General features: G+C 39.4%; 1 protein-coding gene and 1 long non-coding RNA gene across 3 annotated transcripts in view; both read right to left on the bottom strand.

Moving 5' to 3' along the window:
• LOC148125121 (uncharacterized) overlaps positions 1–22,936 on the bottom strand; it is a 482,037-nt gene that overhangs the window by 9,141 nt on the left and 449,960 nt on the right. The gene's annotated exons all lie outside the window — the stretch shown is intronic.
• NLGN4X (neuroligin 4 X-linked) overlaps positions 18,236–22,936 on the bottom strand; it is a 199,899-nt gene continuing 195,198 nt past the window's right edge. For both annotated transcript variants that reach the window (XM_026707505.2, XM_026707502.2), the window contains one exon: positions 18,236–22,502. In XM_026707505.2, the coding sequence (XP_026563290.1) occupies positions 21,659–22,502 (844 nt within the window). In that variant the 3' untranslated portion in view covers positions 18,236–21,658. The remainder of the gene's footprint in view (positions 22,503–22,936) is intronic.

Here is a 22,936-nt window from a genome sequence, read left to right as displayed (position 1 = left end):
GGTGGGGGAGAGATACCTCCCCAATTCTCCTACCCCTCCCAACACAGTCAAGCTGGAGCTTCTGGGTGACCTGCATCTGGCTCTAGACGTGTCTCCCTCAACATGCATTTTGCTGCTTTACATGCATTGGGAAGATGCCATCCTAGTTGTTTTGCACTCCTCCCCAAACAAGAGACCTCCAAACAAGAGACCTCTGGGTGCCCCCCTGCTCCAACCCTTGCCCTCACTTCATTCTCAGCTTCAGTACACTTGCTGAAACCCCCTCCTCAATTCCTCACCTGCAAAAAACACAGCTATGGGGCAATTATTCCATCTCTGCATCTCTGGCTTGCAGAGCATATCGGAAAGACAGGGAGAAAATCTGGGCACTGGGGATGGGGGCAATGTGGAGGAGAACCATGAGGAAAGGTTGGTTCCATCCTGCCCTCTGCTGGCCATGGGCAGCAGTGCAGCCTCTCTCCAAAGTGCAAAACTTCTCCCCATCACCATACTGTGGTACGTTTTGATACCCAGATCAAAGTTTTTGAATCCCTATCTGAGTTTTCATGTTTTATTTTATTTCAAAACCCACATTTTTCTACCCATGACATTTTATGTCATATATGAAATAAGTAAAAATAAATGAGGATATTTTTTTTCCTCTCAGGCATCTCGCATATAGTTTTGCTGGCATCTTATGTAAACTGTGACCACCAGCTTTCAGCATCTCAACTGTAACACAGTAATTTCCTGAAACTTTGCCATTTTTCATTGATTTTATGGCACTTGATACTTTCTCCACTAGGATATCTGGCATTTCTTTTTCATGGGTGTTGTCAGTTTTGAGTGATCTTGATCTTTGTATAGCCCTGAATAGAATTTTCCAATTATTTCTAACATTTCCTATCTTGCTCTACACACAGAGCCATTTTTATGTTTTAATGCAAAAATCTTCTTTCTTGTATTTATAAGCTTGCATTTTGCTCTGTTATTAATCCCCTTGTTTTCTTCAATTGCCTTTTTCACAAGCTTCACATTAAACTGCTGAGTTTCTCCTTGGATACCTTTTCTTAGGGTCTTGCAAAGTTCAACATACTCCAGTTTATTAGTAATACTTCTGGTGCTCTTCATTGTCCATCATTTTTTCATTAAGAGAATAGTTTCATCAGAGATTTTTTTACTGTACTAAGTGTTTTTTTCTGGTGGTGCAATAGATGTAGCTGATTCATGGATGTTTTTGACTATTTGTTCATTTTGGTCCGCAATGTTCATCTCTTCCAAATCTTGCAATAGAGCAAAGCAATTTGATAGATTAATCTCAAAATCACTGTTCTCCTCTAACAGCTTATCACTATTTTTGTTTTTCGTGATGTCTTTATCATTTTCATGCAGACTTTTTGACAGTCTATCTTCGCTTTAGTTTGTACCATTCTATGGTCATTTCAAACATTAAAATGATTAATGGTAATACAATTGCAGAATATGGTTTTATCACTTGATACAATATAGTCAGTTTCACTTATGTACTCAGATGGACTCAGCCATGTCCATTTTCTGCTAGCTGTTTACTTGCAAAATGAGTTCATGATATAAAGTTCCTGTCCTTCAGCAAAATCTACTAGCCTGTCACCTCTATTATCTCATTCACCATTTCCATATGGGCCAGTTGCTTTTTCTCCAGGTATTGTTCTTCCTATTCTTGTATTAAAGTCACCCATTAGTATTTTGTATCAGCATTTTCTTTGCCTTGAAGGTGGGTCACATCACAGTAAAATTCTTTGACTTCATTATCAGTATCGTTTATTGTTGGTGCATAAGCTTGGATAATTTGAAGCTTGTATTATTTTTTCAGTTGAATAAGGTTTAATTCTCTGGGTCTGCCATATACTATGAATGCAGGCAGGATGGATACTTTGGCTGGGAATAGGGTTCTTATATCATATAAACCCGTCTTGAGTGGTGATCGGTTCCTCCTTCCAGTCCCTCCCACCAATGCTTATCTGTTCGGGGGTCCCCCTCCTTCTGCTCCTCATCCTGGGCACCAGGGATCTGGGACAGTGTCTCCCCCACCCACTGGCCTACATCATAGACAATGAAGAGGATGCTCCATGCCATGGCACAGCAGCACTCCAGATAATCAGCAGCAGCACCCAGTAGGCCTCCCATTGCAGAGATTCCAGAAGGGGCTTGCTTGCAGAGGACTTTTGACTCCTTCACCAAGAAGATGAGAAGGAGGTCAGAAGAAAGGCTTTGGGCAACCATGCAAAAAGATTCAGGCAACAGGGAGATGGGTTGGGTGATGAAGGCTTGGTCTTTCCTTACACTTATAGCCCATTCTGCCTCCTCCCTCCCTCCATTATGATATCATAGAAGAGATGACCCCACACAGTTACTTGCCTGAGTATCAGCCAATGTGGTGGGGAGACATTTCCTTTTCAGGGAGGATGCCAACAACTGGCATCTTGTGCTCAGATGTTCAGCCACTTGGGAGAGAGGTTGGCACACACAATCTCCCTAAAAGAGAGCCAATGTTGTTTAGAGGCCAAGGTTGTGTGCTAGAAACTAGGAGATGGGCAGTTCTGATCCTGTAATAGGCAGGAGAGACAACTGGGTAACTTTAACCAATCACCAGGAGATAGTGAGTGTTAGGAATGATAGACACCTAACAGTTGGGTTGGCAATATATAAACCAGGATAGTCATTTAATACTGTTGTATCTTTAAGAGACTGTTGTAATTGTGATTGGCTGAGGTTCCTCCAACGGCCATAAGATGGAGCCAGAAACCTGGTTTGTTCTTTTTTGCATTTCCTTTCCTTTCCTTTTGCCTTTTGCCTGATCGCCATTCTGCTTGAATTGCTGTGAGTCTTGCAACTATTCACAAACTCTGTTTACTGAACTTTGTTTATGATACTGGTAAAGAAAAGGACTTCGTTTTTGGATTATCCCTGGACTAATTATTTTGAATACTAACTGCTTTAACCGCATATGATTTGGACTGTTTGTTGGACTTTGTTTACCCATTTACAGGAAGTAAAACTTACATTTTACTATTCAGCATATCTGTGTGCTGGTTGTGTGTTATTTATCACCACTCTATGTTTTCCTGAGTGCACTCATTCTCCTAACGGGTATTCCTTGACAGTGAGTTCTACTCCCACCCGAGGCAAGAAAGGCAGCTAGGTTATTTTGGCCAATTAGCAGAAGACCTTGAGTTCTAATCCTGCAATATACTTGACAGACTTTTGAGTGACTTGGACCGATCACTGGGAGATGGTAAGTTCTTGTCCTGCAAGAGGCATGGTGAGAGAGATGGCCTGAGTGGTGAAGTCTTGATCTTCCCTGGCAGTCAAAAACCCCTCTGCTTCATCCCTCCCCTCTCTTCATTATGACATCATAGAAGAGTTTACCACACACATCACTTGCATAATCACCAGCTCCAGTTCAAGGAAGTTGCCAGCAAGTGTCACATGCTGAATTACTCAGCCATTTGGGAGAGATTGGCACAAACAAAATGACAGCCAATTATATTTAGAGGTCAAGGTAATGATCAGGAGACTGTGAGTTCTAGCCCTGCAATAAGCACCAAAGCTGGCTGGGTTATTTAGGGCTAATCACCAGATAATTGTGAGTTCCAGTCCTGCAGTTGGCATGTGAGTTCTACTCCTGCAACACACACAACAGTTGTCTCAGTGACTTTGAGCCAATCATCGGGAGATGATGACTATTATTCCTGCAATAGGCACAAAAGGCTGCTGACTTTGGGCTACTCATCTGGAGATGGTAAGTTCTTGTTATTGTCTTGTTCTTGTGCCGTGTATTCTAGTACTGCAATGCGCACAACAGCCAGCTGAGAGATTTGGATCAATCACCAGATATAGAAGGTGACATTTAGTCCTGTGAAAGCCATGGTGAGGTCTATACCTGCAATATGCATGACAGTCTGCTGAGTGACTTTGGGCCAATCACCAGAAGAAAGTAAGTTCTAGTTGAACTTTAGGCATGAAAGCTAGCTGCATGACTTTGGGCCAATTAAAAAGTAGACTGAGTTCTAGTCCTGCAATAGGCATGGTAAGGTCTAGTCCTGCAATATGCATGAATGGTGGTTGAGTGACTTTGGACCAATCACCAGGAGACTATGAGTTCTATTCCTTCAATACACATAACAGACTGCTGAGTGACTTTAGGAAATCACCTGTAGATGGTGAGTTTTAGTCCAACCTAAAGCTTGAAAGCCAGCTGCATGACTTTCATCTAAAAACAAGGAGACAGTGAGTTCTAGTCCTGCCATAAGAACAACAGACAGCTGAGTGACTTTGGACCAATAACCAGGAGAGGAGAAGGAGTTTTAATCCTGCAACAAGCCCGCTATGTTCTAGTCCTGCAGTACACATGACAGGCAGCTCCAGGATAAGGTGAATTCCAGTTGAACCAAAGGCATGAAAGCCAGCTGCAAAATTTCGGCTCAATAACCAAGAGACCATGACTTCTAGTCCTGCATGGTAAATTCTCATCCTTCAGTATGCATGACAGGCAGCTGAGTGACTTTGGACTAATAATCAGAAGATGATGAGTTCTACTCTTGCAATAGACATGTTAAGTTCAAGCCCTGCAATACTGTATGTACAACAGCCAGCTGAGTGATTTTAGGCCAATCACTAGGAGGTTAATTCCAATCCTGCAAAAGGTATACTGAGTTCTTAACCTGCAATACACATGACAGGCCACAGAGTGACTTTGGGCCAATCAGCAGTAGATGGTGAGTTCTAGTCAAACTTATACAGAAAAGTTAGCTGCATATCTTTGGACCAATAACCAGGAGGCATGAGTTCTATCCTGCATGATAGGTGGCTGAATGACATTTAGCCAACCATGAGGTGATGGTGAGTTCTAGTCGAATCTTAGATATGAAAGACAATTGTGTGAGTTTGGTCCAATCACAAGGAGGTGAGTTCTAGTCCTGCAGTAGGCATGGTAAGTTCTAGTACAGCAATACCCCTGATGGGCAGCTGAGTGACCTTGAGCCAATCATCATGAGAACATGAGTTCTAGTCCTGCAATATGTATGGCAGGCAACTGACTGACCTTGGACCAAACCAGAAGATGGTGAATATTAGTCCTGCAATAGACATGGTAACTTCTAGTCCTACAAAGCACATAATAGGTGGCTGAGTAATATTGGACCATCAAGGGGTGATGGTAAGTTCTAGTCCAACTTTAGGCACAAATCCAACTGCATGACTTTGGACCAATAATCAGGAGATGGTTACTTCTAGTCTTACAGTAGGCTTGTTATGTTCTAATCCTCCAATATGGATAACAATAGCGGAATGAAGTTGGGACAATCACCAGCAGGAGGTAAGTTCTAGTCCTGAAAAAAACATGGTGAGTTCTAGACCAGCAATACACAGGGCTGGCTGCCAAATGACTTTGTGCTGATCATCAGTAGACAATGAGTTCTAGTCCCGCAATATGCACAATAGGCGGCTGAGCAACATTGGGCTAATCACCAGGAGACAGTGACTTTTAAACCTGCATTAGGAATGATAAGTTCTAGTCTGCAATACAGATGACAGGTGGCTAAGTGACTTTAGGCCAAGTAAATTCTAGTCCTGCAATATGCACAACAGGCAGCTGAGTGACTGGGTCAATCATCAGGAGATAGCAATAGAATTTAGACTTATATACCACTTTACAGTGCTTTACAGCATAGTCTAAGAAGTTTACAGTGTCAGCATATTGCTCCCAACAATCTGGGCCCTCATTTTACCAGCCTCGGAAGGATGGAAGGCTGAGTCAAACTTGAGTCTGGTGAGATTTGAACTACCAAATTGCAGGCAGCCAGCAAGCAGGAGAAGAAGCCTGCAGTACCGCACTCTAACCACTGTGCCACCAAGATGATTAGTTATAGGGAAATCTTTTGCAGGAAAGGCATCTGTGTGAGGTTTAGGCCAATCTCCAGAAGATGGAAAGATCTAATCCTGCAATACCAATAGTCCAATACTAAGAGACAATGAGCTGTAGTCCTGCAATCCACATGACAGAAGGCTGAACGATCTGGAACCAATCCTCAGGAGATGATGACTTCTAATTGAACCTTACACGTGAAAGCCAACTATATTATTTTGGGCCTTACTATCTCCTGATGGTAACTTCTAGTCCTGCAATAGGCATGGTAAGTTCTAATGCTCCAATATGCATGGTGGCAGAGTGACCTTGGGACAATCACCAGGAGAATGTGACTTTGAGTCCTGCAATACAGATGACAAGCACCTGAATTCTTTGGACCAGTAGCCAAGAGATGATGAATTCTAGTCCTGCAGCAGACATGAGTTCTAGTCCTCCAATATGGATCATAGCTGGAGGAGTGACTTTAGGCCAATCATCAGGAGATGGTGAGTTATAGTTAAATCTTTGGCATGGAAGCCAGCTGCATGACTTGGTGCCAATCACAAGTAGATGGTGAGTTCCAGTCACACCTTATACATGAAAGCCAGCTTTGTGTCTTTGGGCCAATAACCCCAAAATGGTGAGTTCTAGTCCTGCAAATGGCACAATAATTTCTAATCCTACAATACGCATGACTTCCATCTGAGTGACTTTGGCCAATTAGCAGGAGATAGTGAGTTCTGGTCAAAACTTTGGAATGAAAGCCAGCTGTTCAGTGGTGGAATTCAATTTTTTTTACTACCAGTTCTGTGGGTGTGGCTTATTTGGTGGGTGTGGCTTGTGGTCATGTGACTGGGTAGGTGTGGCTTAATGGTCATGTGTCTGGGTGGGCATGCTTGGTGATCATGTGACTGGGTGGGCATGGCCAACTCAATGTCACTCACATCAAGGGGTGCCTCACCTGGCCCCTCCCAGCCATTCCTTGTCACCCAGCCTCAACTTATCTATAGTTCTGTAAAAATGTTGTTCACCTTTTTTGACTTTATTATCTGCATATTACAGATGTACTTTCATGGACCACTGAAAGGAGGAAATGGCTCACATGCTTTACTCAAGAGTGTGATAGGCAACAGGCTTTTAAGGGGCTGCCACAAAGAAAGGGGGACAATGTATTTTCCAAAGACGCAGAATGCAAACAAGAAGCAATGGATGGAAACTGAACAGAGAGAAGCAAGCTAAAACTAAGGAGAAACTTCCTGACAGTGAGAACAATTAACCAGTGGAACTGCCTGTCTCCAGAAGTTCTGGGTGCTCAATCACTGGAAGTTTTTAAGAAAAGATTGGACAGCCATTTCTCTGAAATGGTATAGAGTTCACCCCAAGATCCCTTCTAAGTTTTATTCTGATACCTTTCCCAGGATTTCTACTCAGAGTTTGACATCCTCGGTTTTCTTGCTTGAGCTGGGGGTTGGACTAGAAGACCTCCAAGGTCCCTTTCAACTCTTGTTAAACACATGTGTATTTTATGCTTTGGACTATTGACATTGAATGCATGTAAACCCTGAAAAATATGTGGTAGCCCTGGGCAAAAGAAAGGCAGAAAAATCACTCTAGGTGTAAGGACAGTGTAAAATATTAACACATGATAAATAATGGAACTAAAAATCATAGCACAGAGTTTTATCTCTCTCTCTCTGCCTATTTTTTTCTTTCTTTCTCCACCTTCCTCTTTCTTTCTTTCTTTCTTTCTTTCTTTCTTTCTTTCTTTCTTTCTTTCTTTCTTTCTTTCTTTCTTTCTTTCTTTCTTTCTCTCTCTCTCTCTCTCTCTCTCTCTCTCTCCCCCTCCCTCCCTCCCTCCCTCCCTCCCCTCTCTCTCACACACAGCACTTAACAGACAAGCATTTTGGAAGCAGCTCCTTTAAATTTCTCCAAGGCTTGAGTGGATTCCCCCACCCCCTCTGTCAGACCGCACTCCTTCTCACTCCAGCATTTTAACTCACAAGAGGAAAGCAATACTTCCAGCATCTATGGGGAGTCCTTGGAAAAGTTTTTAAAGGACCTGCTTCCAAAATGCATTTCTTTTACATTGCCAGAATGCTCCAAGGCTCGATTCACCCCCACCCACTTTGTCAGACTGCACTCTTTCTTACTCCTGACACTTTAACTCACACAGGGAAAGCGATACTTGCAGTGTCCATGCCTTTCTTCCTTTTCTTCGGGAAGAAAGAGGACATGGGGAACAGAAAGCTAGGAGAACGATTGCAAGTGAGCAACTTGGAGACCGGGTTGGGGGTGTGGCCAGCCAGGGGTTGCCACTGGTTCAGCGACCCATGCCAAATAACCGCTACCGGTTTGTTGAATACCACCTCTGCAGCTGTTTAACTTTGGGCCAATCACCACGAAATGGTGAGTTTGAGTCCTGCAGTAGGCAGTGACTTTGGGCCTATCCAAGAGTCAGTGGGTTCTAGTCTTCCAATAGGAACAAAGGCCTTTCTTCCTTCCCTTCATCTCCTCTTATGTCTTCTTTCTTCCTCCTTTAGGCAAAAGGCCAACTTGGTGGCCTTGGGGCAGTTACTCTCTCTCAGACCTAGGAAACAGCAATGGTAAATGGTAAATCATACCAAGAAAAATGCAGGGATTTCATAGAAGAAACTCCACCCAAATTTTAAGACTTTGCCCCACCTGGGAGGCTCCACCTACTCAGAGGTATTCCCTCTCAGAACGGGATGGAAGCAAATCTATTCATGGGGGGTGGGAGTATGGCAGGAGAATTTCTTAGGGTCCTTGATGTTGCCCAGTCTCTCTTGAACTACTGCTGCCTTTCCCCCTGCAAAAGTATATTTCTGAGGTTTCCTCCCTTTCTTTGTAAGGAAAGCTGCAGGCAGAGGTCCAGCCCTTTTGTGAAAAACTCTGGCTGACATACCAACCGATCATCTCTAGAACAGCAGCAGCAGGACCACAATCTGGATGGACAATGGAGGCTTGTCATGGCATATAGTCCAGCTGCTTGTTAGGCTTCATTTCCCATCCTGGAAGATAGGAAAGCACCTGCTAGGACAGGCCATCCCTAATTATGAGCTCATTGTTGCATTGTGTCTTGGCCTAGAATGGGGTGTTTCTTCTGGTGAGGGGAGTGCCTCTACCCTTCCCTGCTTGGTTTGTATCACCCCATGCTGGTGATTTCCCTCACTGCAAGTTCTCCCCATCCCTGCTGCCCATCGGCTGGCACATTAGGGGCTTATGTTTCTTCTTGTGGAGTGCTGAGTTTTCCATAGGTTCAATTGGCCAGGTCAACTTGCACCGACCCAGCTGAATCCACCCAGGTGTACTCACCCAGCCAAAATCACCTATCCATGCTGACCTGGCCGCACCAATTCATCTGCTGAGTCATTCATGCTGACCCATCCACACATACTCATTCATGCCGATCTGACCATGCCTACCCATCCAACCTGACATAACCACTGTGAATCATCCACCAGGAAAGCTATTGTTATAATATTCCCATGTAATTATCTGTTTGGCTTGGTTCCTCTGTGGTCCAGAATTTAATTGATTACAGTTACAGTCAACAGCACTTGCCAAGAGTTTACCAGCTGACTGAGATCCTCTTATAATGGATAGTTATAGTTGATCCAAAATGTACTTGTTTATTCTATTCAGATATTCCCTTGATACAGTTGATGAATAGATGGAGCTATCACAGTCTGAATTTAATCTGTTCCCCAAGATTAGTTGACTACACCAATTAATCCTTTTTAAATGTTCTCACAAAAAGAACCTTAATCCATTATTGACCTGTTTAGGTGTATTCTGCGAACAGGATTTATTTTTTACCAAGTCAACACATAACTCAAGGGAAGCATTTGATGACTGAAGTAATATGGTCATCCACTGTTAAACTCCTTGCAATTTGCCCACTGAGAAAATAGATCGACAGATGATGCCATTAATATGGCTCTGCATTACATCCTACAATATCTTGAATCTCCAAAGATCTATGCAAGGGACCTCTTTGTAGACTTCAGCTCAGTATACAATACTATCATTCCAGAAATTATTCTGACTAAACTAAATCAGCTAGCTGTATCTGATCACACTTGTAAGTGGATCATAAGCTTCTTAGCAAACAGGAAGCAGCAGGTGAAGCTAGGCAAAATCACATCTGATACTTGTACAATTAACGCACACACACCCTAGGGATGTGTGCTCTCTCCACTCCTCTCTATATACCAATGACTGCATCTCAAAAACTCCCTCTAAGTACTGAAGTTTGCAGATGATTCAACATTGATTGGTCTCATTCAAGACAATGACAAATCTGCATGCAGATGGGAGGTTGAACAACTAGCCTTGTGGTGCAACTGGAACAATCTTAAACTAAACACACTCAAAATCATAGAAATGGTAGTAGATTTTATGAGAAACCCTCCTATATTACTACCTCTTACAATACTAAACACAGTACCAACAGTAGGGACCTTCAAGTTTCTAGGTTCTATCATATCTCAAGACTTAAAATTGACACCTAACATCTAAAACGTCATCAAAAATGCACAGCAAAGAATGTTCTTTCTACACCAACTCAGAAAGCTCAGACTGCCCAAGGAGCTGCTGATTTAGTTCTACAGAGGAATTATTGAGTCTGTCATCTACACCTCTATAACTGTCCAGTTTGACAGAAACAGACTTCAACAGATAATTAGAACTGCAGAAAAAAACAATTGTTACCAGCCTGCCTTCCATTGAGGACCTGTATAATTCATGAGTCAAAAAGAGGCCTGTGAAAATATCTATAAACCCTTCACATCCCAAACATAAATTGTTTCAATTTCTACCCTCAAAATGATGTTATAGAGCATTGCACACCAGAACAACTAGATACAAGGACAGTTTTTCTCTGCATTCCATCACTCTGCTAAACAACTAATCCCCACAACACTGTCAAACTATTTACTAAGACTGTATTGCTATTATTCTTCTCATCCTTCCCATTACCTATCTCTTCCTACTCACGACGATAACCTTGTTGCTTGTATCTCTGTGATTTATATTGTTTTATTTGTTTCCTAGTATGATTTGATTGCTTAGTTAGTATCCTATGACTATCACTAACTGTTGCATCTTATGATTCTTGATGAATTTTATGTACACTGAGAGCTTATGCACCAAAGACAAATTCCTTGTCTGTCCAATCACACTTGGCCAATAAAGAATTCTATTCTATTCTATTCTATCCCAGAAGCAGGCTTTGTAATGTTACACTTTGGGCTATTGTGACAGATGATTTCTGATGTTCAAGAGTTTGTCATTTGACTCTTCAAGATTAAGTCAGTTTTTCTAAGCAGAAAAACACAAACAAAATCCAGTTGGATTGCTAGCCCTTTTATTTGCACTTATAAGTTTTATAAAGATCTTCATGTGGCCTAGATTAAGTCCCAGAAATACATAAAACTATCTTTTCTTAGTTTGGATTTTTTCTGATATAGCAATAGCACGTACTTATATACCGCTTTATACTGCTTTACAGCCCTCTCAAATTGGTTTACAGAGTCAGCATATTGTGCCCAAAAATTTGGGTCCTCATTTTACCCACCTTGGAAGGATGGAAGGCTAAGTCAACCTTGAGTCTGATGGGATTTGATCTGCCAAATTGCAGTAAGAGTAGCTTGCAGTACTGAACTCTAAACCACTGCGCCACCATGACATATATAGATTATAGTATTCATTTTTCTCAAAATAATTTCTTAAATTTATTAATTTTTCAGATTGTTGACATATTACAGCTCTTTTATCTCAGTTTGCAATTTATAATTTGAGTAATACTGTTTACAGTTGTTACTTTATTTTATTTGTGTCTTTGAATCAGTATTCAGAGTGACTCTCTGGACAAGTTCCTGTAATTTTCTAAGCAATATTTCAGAACTGATTTGCCATTGCCTCCATCCTAAAGCTAAGCCACAGTCAGCAAGCTACCTTTCTGCTTAAGGCAGGAAGAGAACTCACAGTCTTTTGGTTTCTTAATTGCTACAGCACGCTAGCTTTAAGACATCCTTTAATACTGACTTCAATATTCAGATGTATATAAAACATTTTAATATGCAGATCAAATCATTGTTATTTTGAAATTATATAACATTTTAATGATGCTTATGAATTTCCTATTATTTTTCATTTTCCCCTTTTGATATCTTGTTATTTTATTTTTTATAGTTATGAAATCAATATTTTTAATAATATTACAGCATCCAAACACTTCAGTTTCTTATCTTCTGCTCAGAAGAGAAATTTGGAATGATGAACTTGTCAAGAAGAAAGGTAATGTTCCTGTTCTCTGAGCAGAGGGCAAAAATGTGGTATCTATTGTATTCATCACCCCAGCTTCGGAAGACTTGTATGTATAGATTTCCAAAACATGGATGAAGACTTGTTTAAAGTAATGCCTACATTACAACTTAGAACTCATACTGAATAATTAAAATAATAATCTCACAAATTAAGAACAATTTTATGAAGCAATATATAATGCCTTTGTTCCTCTTTCCCCAAAGGACTGCACCAAGTTATTATGTAACACTTGTTCCTGTAAAAACAAAGTAAAAAAAGCCTCCCAAAAGACTTTTATTCCCCAAAATCCCTTCTTGCAGGGCATCATTAAGTTTCCTGTACATTTTTTTCTTTATAAAAGACCTTAGAAGAACATTTCAAAACAGCACTATAGCCATTCCCTAGTAAGTGCCCTTGATAAACAACTAATCTTGCAGCAGCCACAATAATAGCAATTTTCAGTATATATAGTTTCAAACTGGTATTATTTGGTGTTATGCAATAAGTGAATCTAGCCCATGACAGGGCAACTGAACATGACAAACTGACAAGTTCCACTTTTGGTGAGCCTGAGATGGGAATTTGCAAGATCAGAATCAATAACTGAAGAAGATCTTTGCTGATTGGCTAAGAGCTCCATGCAATTTGGAACCGATGTTCTTTCTCAGTACCAGCTTTCATAATGAATGACATGGCTCCAGTAGTTTTTTTTTTTTTTACAAATTACAATTGTTCACAATGACTTTCTTCACCTCTGTAATGCACAGAGCTTGAAAATTAAAATTTGAGATTATCCATTCTATGATAACATATCTTTCCAATAATATGGAGGTCCAAAAATTTGAAATTTATTTCAAATTTGGAAAGACTTTCTGCATGTCTATGTGGACAGATGCTAAATCAGTGAATAGGATTATGGTGGGAAAGTGTGACTTTGGGACTCATTCTCCTGGGCTACATATCAATTGTGAATTAAAAAAAAATCATTCAAATATTGCATATATGAAACTTTGTACTCCCTTATAGTTAGATACAAGCTATAACAATGCAGTACTTTACTAGTGCCATAATTTCAATGTTTGTGTAATTCTCCAGCTCTAATAAGTCAAGCTTTTGAGTTTTAAGTTTTTCAATTTATTAGGCAGCAATTGAATATAACTTAATAATGTTATAAAATGCTTATATGTTTGGGTAGCCTTTCCAACTCTGATATTCTCCAGATTTTTAATGATTTTTATGCACTTTTTTCTCTTAAAATCTGAAATGTTGCGGAACTATACAACAGGCTTAGGGCAAAAAACTATAATAAATATGATATAGACATCTAACATGCTAAATATAGCTTGGAAATTTCTCATTTTCTATACATTGAAAATAAACAAGGTTCTATCATGTTTTCCTGAAAATAAGAAAAATAAGCCCGAGCCTGATTTTTAAGCATGTGCCTAATATAAGCGCTATCCCAAAAATAAGCCCTAGTGAAGATCGTCATCAGCCCAGGGATGGATGGGCATGGCCAGCATCGGAAGCAGCGAGGATGAGGGGGCCAACAGTGTCCAGCAGCAGCCACAGCCTGTGCAGCACAGGTGAGTTATCTATCCAAGCAGCAGGGGAAACAAGTGATCCAGATGCACCACAGGGGTTGCAGGCAAGCCAAGAAATGCAAAGACAAGCCTCCTGTGGCCACTCATCCACTCCAGCCCCCTATCTCTTGACTTACCTGTGGCTCACATGGCGCATCCGGATTGTGTGCACTTCCCCCATGCCTCTGCCTCCATCTGCTCTTGATGCTGCTGTGTGAAGTTGAGCCTCCCTTGGCTGGCTGCCCACTCCAGCCCACCAACCATTCAGTGCATCTGGATTTTGTGTTCCCCCCTGTGCCTTCATCATCATCTGCTGCTTGGACAGGTAATCAAATCACCTGTGCTTGGCTTCTGCACCACCTTTTCTGTGCATGCAGGGGGGGAGGCTACCCAGCCAGGCTGATCACCCAGAAATCATGTTTCCCAGAAAATAAGCTCTAGTGCTTATTTTGGAGTCCCCCAAAATATAAGTCTGGGTCTTATTTTGGGGGACACACGGGTGAGTATGTGCTCTGTATTTAAGAGTAAAAATATGTCTTTCTGAACTATAATTATTTTTTTTTGTAAAAGACCAGAGAACTTGTGACCAGATTGGTTGAATATAACATAAGATAGAAGTACTGTTTTCTTTCATGATACTAAAGTTCATTGATGTCTATCAAATAAATTCACAAGCGTTATAATTTATTGGTAGGCTAATTAAGAGTTCTTTTATCTTTGTTCAAGAAAGAAGATAAATCTAAACTTCTTGTTCCAAAGATCTCTAATAGCCTTAGAATAGCTAAATAAGCAATTTCAACTTCTACTCAGTGAGATTAATGAACTCAGTGTCTTAACTCTGCCATAGTTAAGAATGCAATGGTTTCCCTTTCTCTCCTGGCCCTGAAATGCATGGGAACTGCAGTCTTGCAGTTTTCTTATTAGCATCAACCATCCAGAGGACATGTGATTATTTTTCTGTGCTCCCCTTGTCTTATTTCCTGCTTTTATTTTAACAGATTTTCTTTAAAAATTATGAGGGCCTGAGCTTAATTTTGTGACTACATGAGGTATTATTTTTCCCATAATGAATTTATATATATATATATATATATATATATATATATATATATATATATATATATATATATATATATATATATATATATGTGGATCTTTGGTTGTTCGGGTTTTCTCCCGCGTAAGATTCAAGTATCTAGGCAACGTTTCGATGAAGTCTCATTCATCATCTTCAGGCTTCTGTCTCCGGCTCTGTGCTTCTCAGAGTAATGGAGATTGCAGCTGCTTCCTCCTTTTTAACTGCCAGTGGGGGTGGGACTTGATTGGGTGGGGGCTTGGCTGTGTTCTGATTGGGTGGGGTGTGTTCTCATTGGTAGGGGGTTTGGCTGTGTTCTGATTGGTTGGGGATTAGCCGTGTTCTGATTGGTTAGAGGCGTGTTCTGTTCAGGTGGGGGCTTGGTTGTGCTCAGGTTAGTCTTAGTTGCTGGGGATTTGAGCTGGAGAGTTGTGATCTTGCTGTTTGGCTTCTAGTTCGTGGTCCTGCTGCATCTTCATAGTGGGTGTCGGTTTGCTTCATGTATGGCTCAGAGGGGTTTGAAGTGGGTAGTGATGCAGCTGCAGTGCAGCTTCTGGTCCATGGTCGTTTCTCATTTTCTGAATGGGTGGGAGTCTGTTTTCTACATGGAAGTGTGGTGGTGGCATCTTGTGTGGCTCTCATGGGTGTGGGTCCGGTGTCCTTCTTCATGTTAGGTACTGTCTGTTCATGAGGGCGGGTTTCCAAATGGCTGGAAGGCGGGAGGTGTCATCTCGTTTGTTCATGCTGTGTGGGCGTTTTTCTATCTCTATGGCTTCTCTGATTATTCTGCTGTTGAAGTGTTCGGTTTTGGCGATAGTTCTGGTATTTTTAAAATCAATTTCATGTCCTGTGGCTTTGAGGTGTTGGACCAGGGAAGAGGTCGTTTCTTCTTTTTGATTGAGTTCTTATGTTCTTCAATGCGTGCACTTATTCTTCTGTTAGTTTGTCCAATGTATGTGGTAGGGCAGGCAGTGCAGGGGATTTCGTATACTCCTTGGTTTTCTAATTCGATTTTGTCTTTGGGGTTTCTTAGGATGGTGGATATTTTTCTGTTTGTGCAGAATGCTGTTTTGATGTTGTGTTTTTGGAGGATCTTGCTAATTTTGTCTGTAGTGCCTTTTATATATGGGAGGAGGGCTTTACCGTTTTCTTGTTCTCTGTCTTGGATTTTGGTTGGGGTTTCTTTTTGGATTAGGTGGGTAATCTTCTTTCTTTGGAATCCATTGGCTGTAAGTACATTGGTGAGAGTGTGTAGTTCGGTTTTTTGGTGTTGTTCATCGGCTAAGCATTTTGTTCTGGAGATGAGTGTCTTGGCTACGGAATTGATCTGTGCTGGGTGGTGGTGTGAGAGTGCATGTAGATAGCGGTTAGTATGTGTTTTCTTCTGGTAGATGGTGTGTCCTAGGGAGCCATTGGATCTTTTGTATACCAAGACATCTAGGAAGGGAAGTTGATTGTTGGCTTCTGTTTCCATGGTGAATTGTATTTTGGGGTGTAGGCTGTTGAGGTATGTGAGGAAGTTGTTCAGTTTTTCTTTCCCGTGTGGCCAACCCGCCCTCATGAACAGACGAGTACCTAACATGAAGAAGGACACCGGACCCACACCCATGAGAGCCACACAAGATGCCACGACCACACTTCCATGTAGAAAACAGACTCCCACCCATTCAGAAAATGAGAAACGACCATGGACCAGAAGCTGCACTGCAGCTGCATCACTACCCACTTCAAACCCCTCTGAGCCATACATGAAGCAAACCGACACCCACTATGAAGATGCAGCAGGACCACGAACTAGAAGCCAAACAGCAAGATCACAACTCTCCAGCTCAAATCCCCCAGCAACTAAGACTAACCTGAGCACAACCAAGCCCCTACCTGAACAGAACACGCCTCCAACCAATCAGAACACGGCTAACCCCCCAACCAATCAGAACACAGCCAAACCCCTACCAATGAGAACACACCCCACCCAATCAGAACACAGCCAAGCCCCCACCCAATCAAGTCCCACCCCACTGGCAGTTAAAAAGGAGGAAGCAGCTGCAATCTCCATTACTCTGAGAAGCACAGAGCCGGAGACAGAAGCCTGAAGATGATGAATGAGACTTCATCGAAACGTTGCCTAGATACTTCGAATCTTACGCGGGAGAAAACCCGAACAACCAAAGATCCACATATAAATACCCGAGAACCTCAGAAAACATATATATATATATATATATATATATATATATATATATATATATATATATATATATTATTAATTTTTATTTATTTTTAGTACCCACAACATACATTTTAACTTTTTCGTATTCACTGTGCTTGCTTTAAAAAGTTTTGTCTAAAAATAAATATGCAAAAATCTAAATAATAATAATTTAAGAGTATTTTAACACTTATAAAATATGAATCTCTCTGGAAGTTTGATTTTCTGTAAAGGACAATTCAAGGGTTTATCTCAGAAAATACACACTCTGGAAGTGAAATTTTGGTTTGTTTTTACAGTGTGCCCCAACATAAAATTTGTGTAAGAAATAAATTTGTGTAAAATTACCACTACTTGTATATTTGATTAGATGTGTATTTTTTAAAAAGTTGCCTTATAACTTGTTAATTAATCCAGCCTGAAAATGACTATCAAGAATAAAAGTACTTTCTTAAACATGCATACAAGCCCACACATTCACACATACAATGTTGAGAGTTGCACAGCAACAAAATATGTAATCTGTATCTCTGATCCAAAGATTTACCTCTGAAGATCACAGACATGTACAGCAAAGAACTCTCTCTCTATATAGAAAAAGATCAGAATTTTCAAAATAAGATTTTCCAGTTAGTCATTGTTAAATTAATAATATGTAATTCAAAGAAATAGTTTTCTGATTGCTTCCTCTAGATCCAGGTGCTCCCAAATGAAAGGACATTTCAGCCATATTTTATATTCCATATATGCTTTTCTAAGAAATAATGATTAGTATATCATTTTTCCATATTTCACAGTACTCATTGAATATCCAACTTCATAGACCTAGTGATATATGCAGAAAATGATCAATTTATTAACTGTGGAACTCTGTCTGAAATTAGTTTGTTATATGAGGTCCATGGCTTTTAGGAAGAAAGGATAGCTCTTCTATAGGATCTTATTGTACCTCTTTGGTAAAACACATTCTTTGCATGTGCTCAGTCTTTGAGGTTTTTCAATAGGATTGAAGAAGAGGGTTGAAATAATGGAACTGATAATGGAGTAAAAAGAAACAATTTGGTATATGGTTTTCATATATATTTACATAAAGTTGCCTATTATATCCTAGTAATTAAATATCAGAAATAAGACTAAGAAAGTTATTGATCCAAAAGATTCCAGAAGTTTTCATTTGAATTAATAATGATGCTTAATTGTAAGGTCATTACTACCTTAACCTGGTGAGTGCTAGTATTCTGGTTAACAATATTTAATATCCCTTTTCACATGACTGTAACTAAGGAAAATAATGTTATGTTTTAGTCATGATGGCAAAGATCCAGCTTCAGACAGCCAGTGTCATGAAGTGATTAATATACTAGGCAAGGATTGAGAAGGCCCAACTTCTAGTCTACCTTCAGCTAAGAAAGGAAAATTCATGTATAATTATAGATAGTATTTGTTGTATTCAGTGGTTCGAAGGTCAGCAACTGGCATTCCATAAAGTTCTCTGCAAACTCATAGCAAGATTGGTTACAGTATTTATCTTTATCCAGGCTATCATTTCAACACTTATCTAGGTTTATCATTTCAACACTTTTCAAGTGTTGACAAGGTTCGTTATGGACTACATATTATATCCATATGGTCACATACATGTGCACACTCACACAGAGATTTTCAAAATAGTAGTTTTACAAAAATGATAAACACGTAATTCTTTGCACAAAGCATTAGAAAATACTGTGATATTTTATTATTAAAAATGCTGCTGAAAAGTTTATACATATGTGTCCAGCCATATATATCTTCTGTCCTTACTTAAGGCAAACCAAAAAGAAAAAAATGAAGAAATAATAACAAAAAAAACCCTGCGTGCCTCTTAAGGTTAAGAAGAAAAGTCTGGGATTTTTTTTTTCCTATTCTTTAAAGTATCCTTTGTCGTTATTATTATACAATCCTTTGAAGAGCCTAAAAATTTCCATTTATAAATCATACATCTGTCTCGATGTATTAAATTATTAAAGTGACATCATCTTCATTGATTTTTAAAAGCTAAAATCATTCACTTACAGAAATGGTTTTATCCAAATGTCACAAGCCTGACACATTACTGTACATATTGCTAGCAGAAAACAACTGGAAGTACTAAACAAATACCATAATTCACATAACAAACATACCCATCTGAATAAGATACCATCATTTTCCTTATTATTCCCCACTGAGTGATGAAGAAGTGTCATGTTTTAGACATGAAGGCAAAGATCCAGCTTTAGACAGCCAGTGTCACGAAGCGATTAAGATACTGGGCAAGGATTGAGAAGTCCCAATTTCTAGTCTGCCTTCAGCTAGGAAAGCTCACTAGGTGACTTTGTGCCAATCCCTACTTTTAAGACCAATCAATCTCACAGGATTGTTTTCATGGGGAAAAGCTGGAGGAGGGAATGTTATGTATGCTGCCATGAGCTCCTAGGGAAAGTGAAATATAAAACTAACAAAATAAATACATTACGATTACATTTTAAAAAATCAAGGAATGCATTGACTTCCCTTGACTATTGGGTAAAAATCGGAACTGTTAAAATTTTATTTGGGTCGAAAAGGAAAATATGTAATAATTTCATTTTCTAAGAAGGAAGATCATGTTAACAATTAATTCTATTAGGTCTCCAGCTGTTGTTTGCTACTCTAGGAACCTGTTTTTCTCTCAGAAACAGCATGAAGTTGTACATATATTCCATACTCCATACCCAGCAAAACATCAAAGTAGCTGTAAGTTAGAATAGCTTAAACTCTCTATTTTAAAGCAGAAGGCATCCTGTGTTACATTATGTGACATAACATCACATGTATATTTATTGTTATAAAGATGATAGTATAGCAGTATCGTGCCTTCCTCAATAAAAGAGAAAAAAAATAGAATGTACACCCAGGAAAGCTGTGATCTTGTGCAGAGCAACTGTGTTCAAATATCTTTGGTTTCTACCTTTATAAACCATTTGTAACTCACTAATAACAATTTCTACTTTTGTAATGTCTGATTTATTTTGTTGATTTATTTTCTTTAGAATTGTTTTTCAACTCTATACAGAGATGCCAGGCATATTGTTGGAACAGTTGCATTTCACATCACACTTCCCTGCATTTGTAGATGATGTGAATATTTTCTTATAGAATAATGATGAATTATGAAATGATCCAACTTCTTCAAAACAATTCGCCCATTATGCATTAATATGGATTCTCACTTGCTTTCCGTGGTATCAAGCTTAAGCTTGATTAAAATAGGTCAAAAGTTTTAGCTACTGATCCAACAAGAACTTAATGGAAAAATAATATCGCTCTTTGTCTAACTTGTGTGATCTCCATGTTCAACGTAGCTATATCAATTTTCCTTCTTTGCATAACCTTTTCTACCATCTGCTAGAGCAGGCAGAATCTTATCAAAGGAAAAAAAAACTGCTTTAGAAAGTAGGCTGTCTGAAAGAAGCAAAGGTTCATGGCACATAGGATACCAAGAACAAGATTCCTACATCAACTGAACAAGCTTGTTGAAATTCTTCCAATTTGCCTCTGTGTTGCAATATAATGGATGTTAACACAAAGAGAAAGGAAAATGGTGGGGTGGGGTGAGGGTGGAGAGATTTCTTTCCATTAAGGGAGGAAAAATAAAATCCTGTTCCCATCTACGGATGCTTTAACATGCATCTATTCAGCCTCTAAAGGAAAATCTAGCAGGCCACACAGTCATCTGTGTCCTTTGTATGCTACAACATGTTTTCCCAGAAATGAAACATTAGGAAAAATCTTTCGTGTTTGGATCATCAGTAGTAATTAAGAAGAACACCCTCCTTTAGGTCTGGGAGGAAACATAGGTGGTATGATTAATGCTTATACACATAGATCACAACTGAAAGCACAATCTTTCTAAAAGCTTTTTTCAAACTGAAAACATCAATAAAAGCTTCTTTTTTTAAAACTCACAGCTATGTACACTTTTTTTTTTTTTACAAAGTTCCTTAAATATAGTTCAGGCTGGCAAGTCATCTCTTTGCACAGAACTATACATATTTACTGCATAGTCAGTCCTATTTTTTTTAATAATAATAAAATCTTATTTCCCGATTCTGGATTATAGCTTCTTAGGATGGGTAAAAGCCCATGATGACGTCTTTTGTATAACAAGGGCCATTCATGGTATGGCACATATAGAACATCTTTTTTTTTAATTTTATTTATTCAAAGAAAAAGAAGAAGAAGAAACCCTATACAGTCACTGGCTCTGTGTTTCAAAAGTTCTGTTTCTGTTCATTACACTCAATATATATCCTTTTCTAGGAGACTTTCTTCAGGCCTCAACTCTTATATTCAATCAAAGTGGTTGAGATATTAAAGCGGAATCCTAATAGCAATGTACACATTTCACAGGGTTTGAGAGGGTGATCTTTCTTGAATATCAGAGTTCCTATGGAAAGGATCTGAAATTATGACCGTTCTGCTCTGTCACCTTTTAACTTTTCGTTTTCACAAACTTCTTGATGGAGAATATGAATCCCCCCCCCCCTTTCTTATGGTTAATCTTCCAGGTGGTATGTGATGGGTGAACGACTGAGCTATACTCTAGTGGTGGAATGTCCATGAGGCAAATTAGTACTGTTCTGTCCTCCACTGAAGGTGTTGAAAGTATGCAAAGGTTGCATTCCTGTTAATGTATTTGGAATCATGGTTATGGTATTGGGTGTCATGAGTGGAATATCATCTGGAGATCTTCTAAGAGTCAGGGTGTAATCAGGTGGACAGGTGAGTCTCAGGGTATCATGAGCTTGCAGTGACTCACAGTCATGATCATGCTCAAGCTGTTTCATCTGCAGTGACATAATTTCTTCATTCTGTATATGGGCAATATCATTGGTTGTGTTCCTTTGGGGACTGGGCCGTCTGTGTGTCTCATGACGTCGCTTGTCTTTCTTATAGTACAAGGCCGCAAATGCCAAAATGTTGAGGAATAACAATGATGCTCCTACAGCAATAGTAACACTTAGCTCCGTGGAATAATCTCTCTTGTTTTCTATCAGAACACTTGTATCCTCTGGAGAGGTTTTCTGGGTGTCTTTTGAATGCTTTGGATTGTTGCTTGGAGTCATTAATGGGCGTTTGGTAGTAAACTTCCCAGGAGAACGTCGGGTAACATATGGGAATGATGTCATATCAGGTGGTGGCACCTTAGTTGTAGTGGAAACATACTGAAATATTTCATTCAAATTGTGCAAGTGTGGTACAAGTTCTAACCAGAAAGCAACTTTTGTTGCTCGGTAGTGATCTCGAACTCTGGGTTTCAAACCAATGTGCAGATAAAGCTGGTCTTTTGGGTTGTATTTAGACCAAGCAACTTCTTCAAAACGATTAGGCTTTGTATGGATGAATTTTGTATCTTGGGGAACAGGCTGGTTTGGATCCCTAAAAGTATACAAATAAATAATATTAAAAACAATCAACTTACATACTTAAATATATTACAAGAGCTAAAGTCAATTTCGTTACAGTCATTACTTGATGATATTTTGAGTTTCAAGGTTATGACTAATAGAGTCCAGTCGATTTAGATCAGAATACTTGACCAAAATATATGCTCTGATTCATTTTATAATACTTGCAAAATGAATTGTATATTTGCCTAACATATGAAAGGAATACTTTAAGTTATTTTTTTTTAAGGCAAATATTCAGGAATTTTCAATAATAGCTCACAAATGCAGATTTCAATAAAAGGCATGGACACAGGCATCCAGAAAGTGGGTAAAATGTCAGGTGTGAAAGACCAGCTCTACATGTGAAGGTTCAATTAAACTAATTTATTGCTAAAAGGTTATATACCTGCTTAGAGTTAGATA

Source organism: Pseudonaja textilis, chromosome 8 (assembly GCF_049901715.1).
Source record: "Pseudonaja textilis isolate UNSWEBS1 chromosome 8, rPseTex1.2, whole genome shotgun sequence".
Classification (NCBI taxonomy): Eukaryota; Metazoa; Chordata; class Lepidosauria; order Squamata; family Elapidae; genus Pseudonaja; species Pseudonaja textilis.
Note: the sequence above shows the minus strand (reverse complement) of the source record. Positions and strands in the feature narration are given on the sequence as shown.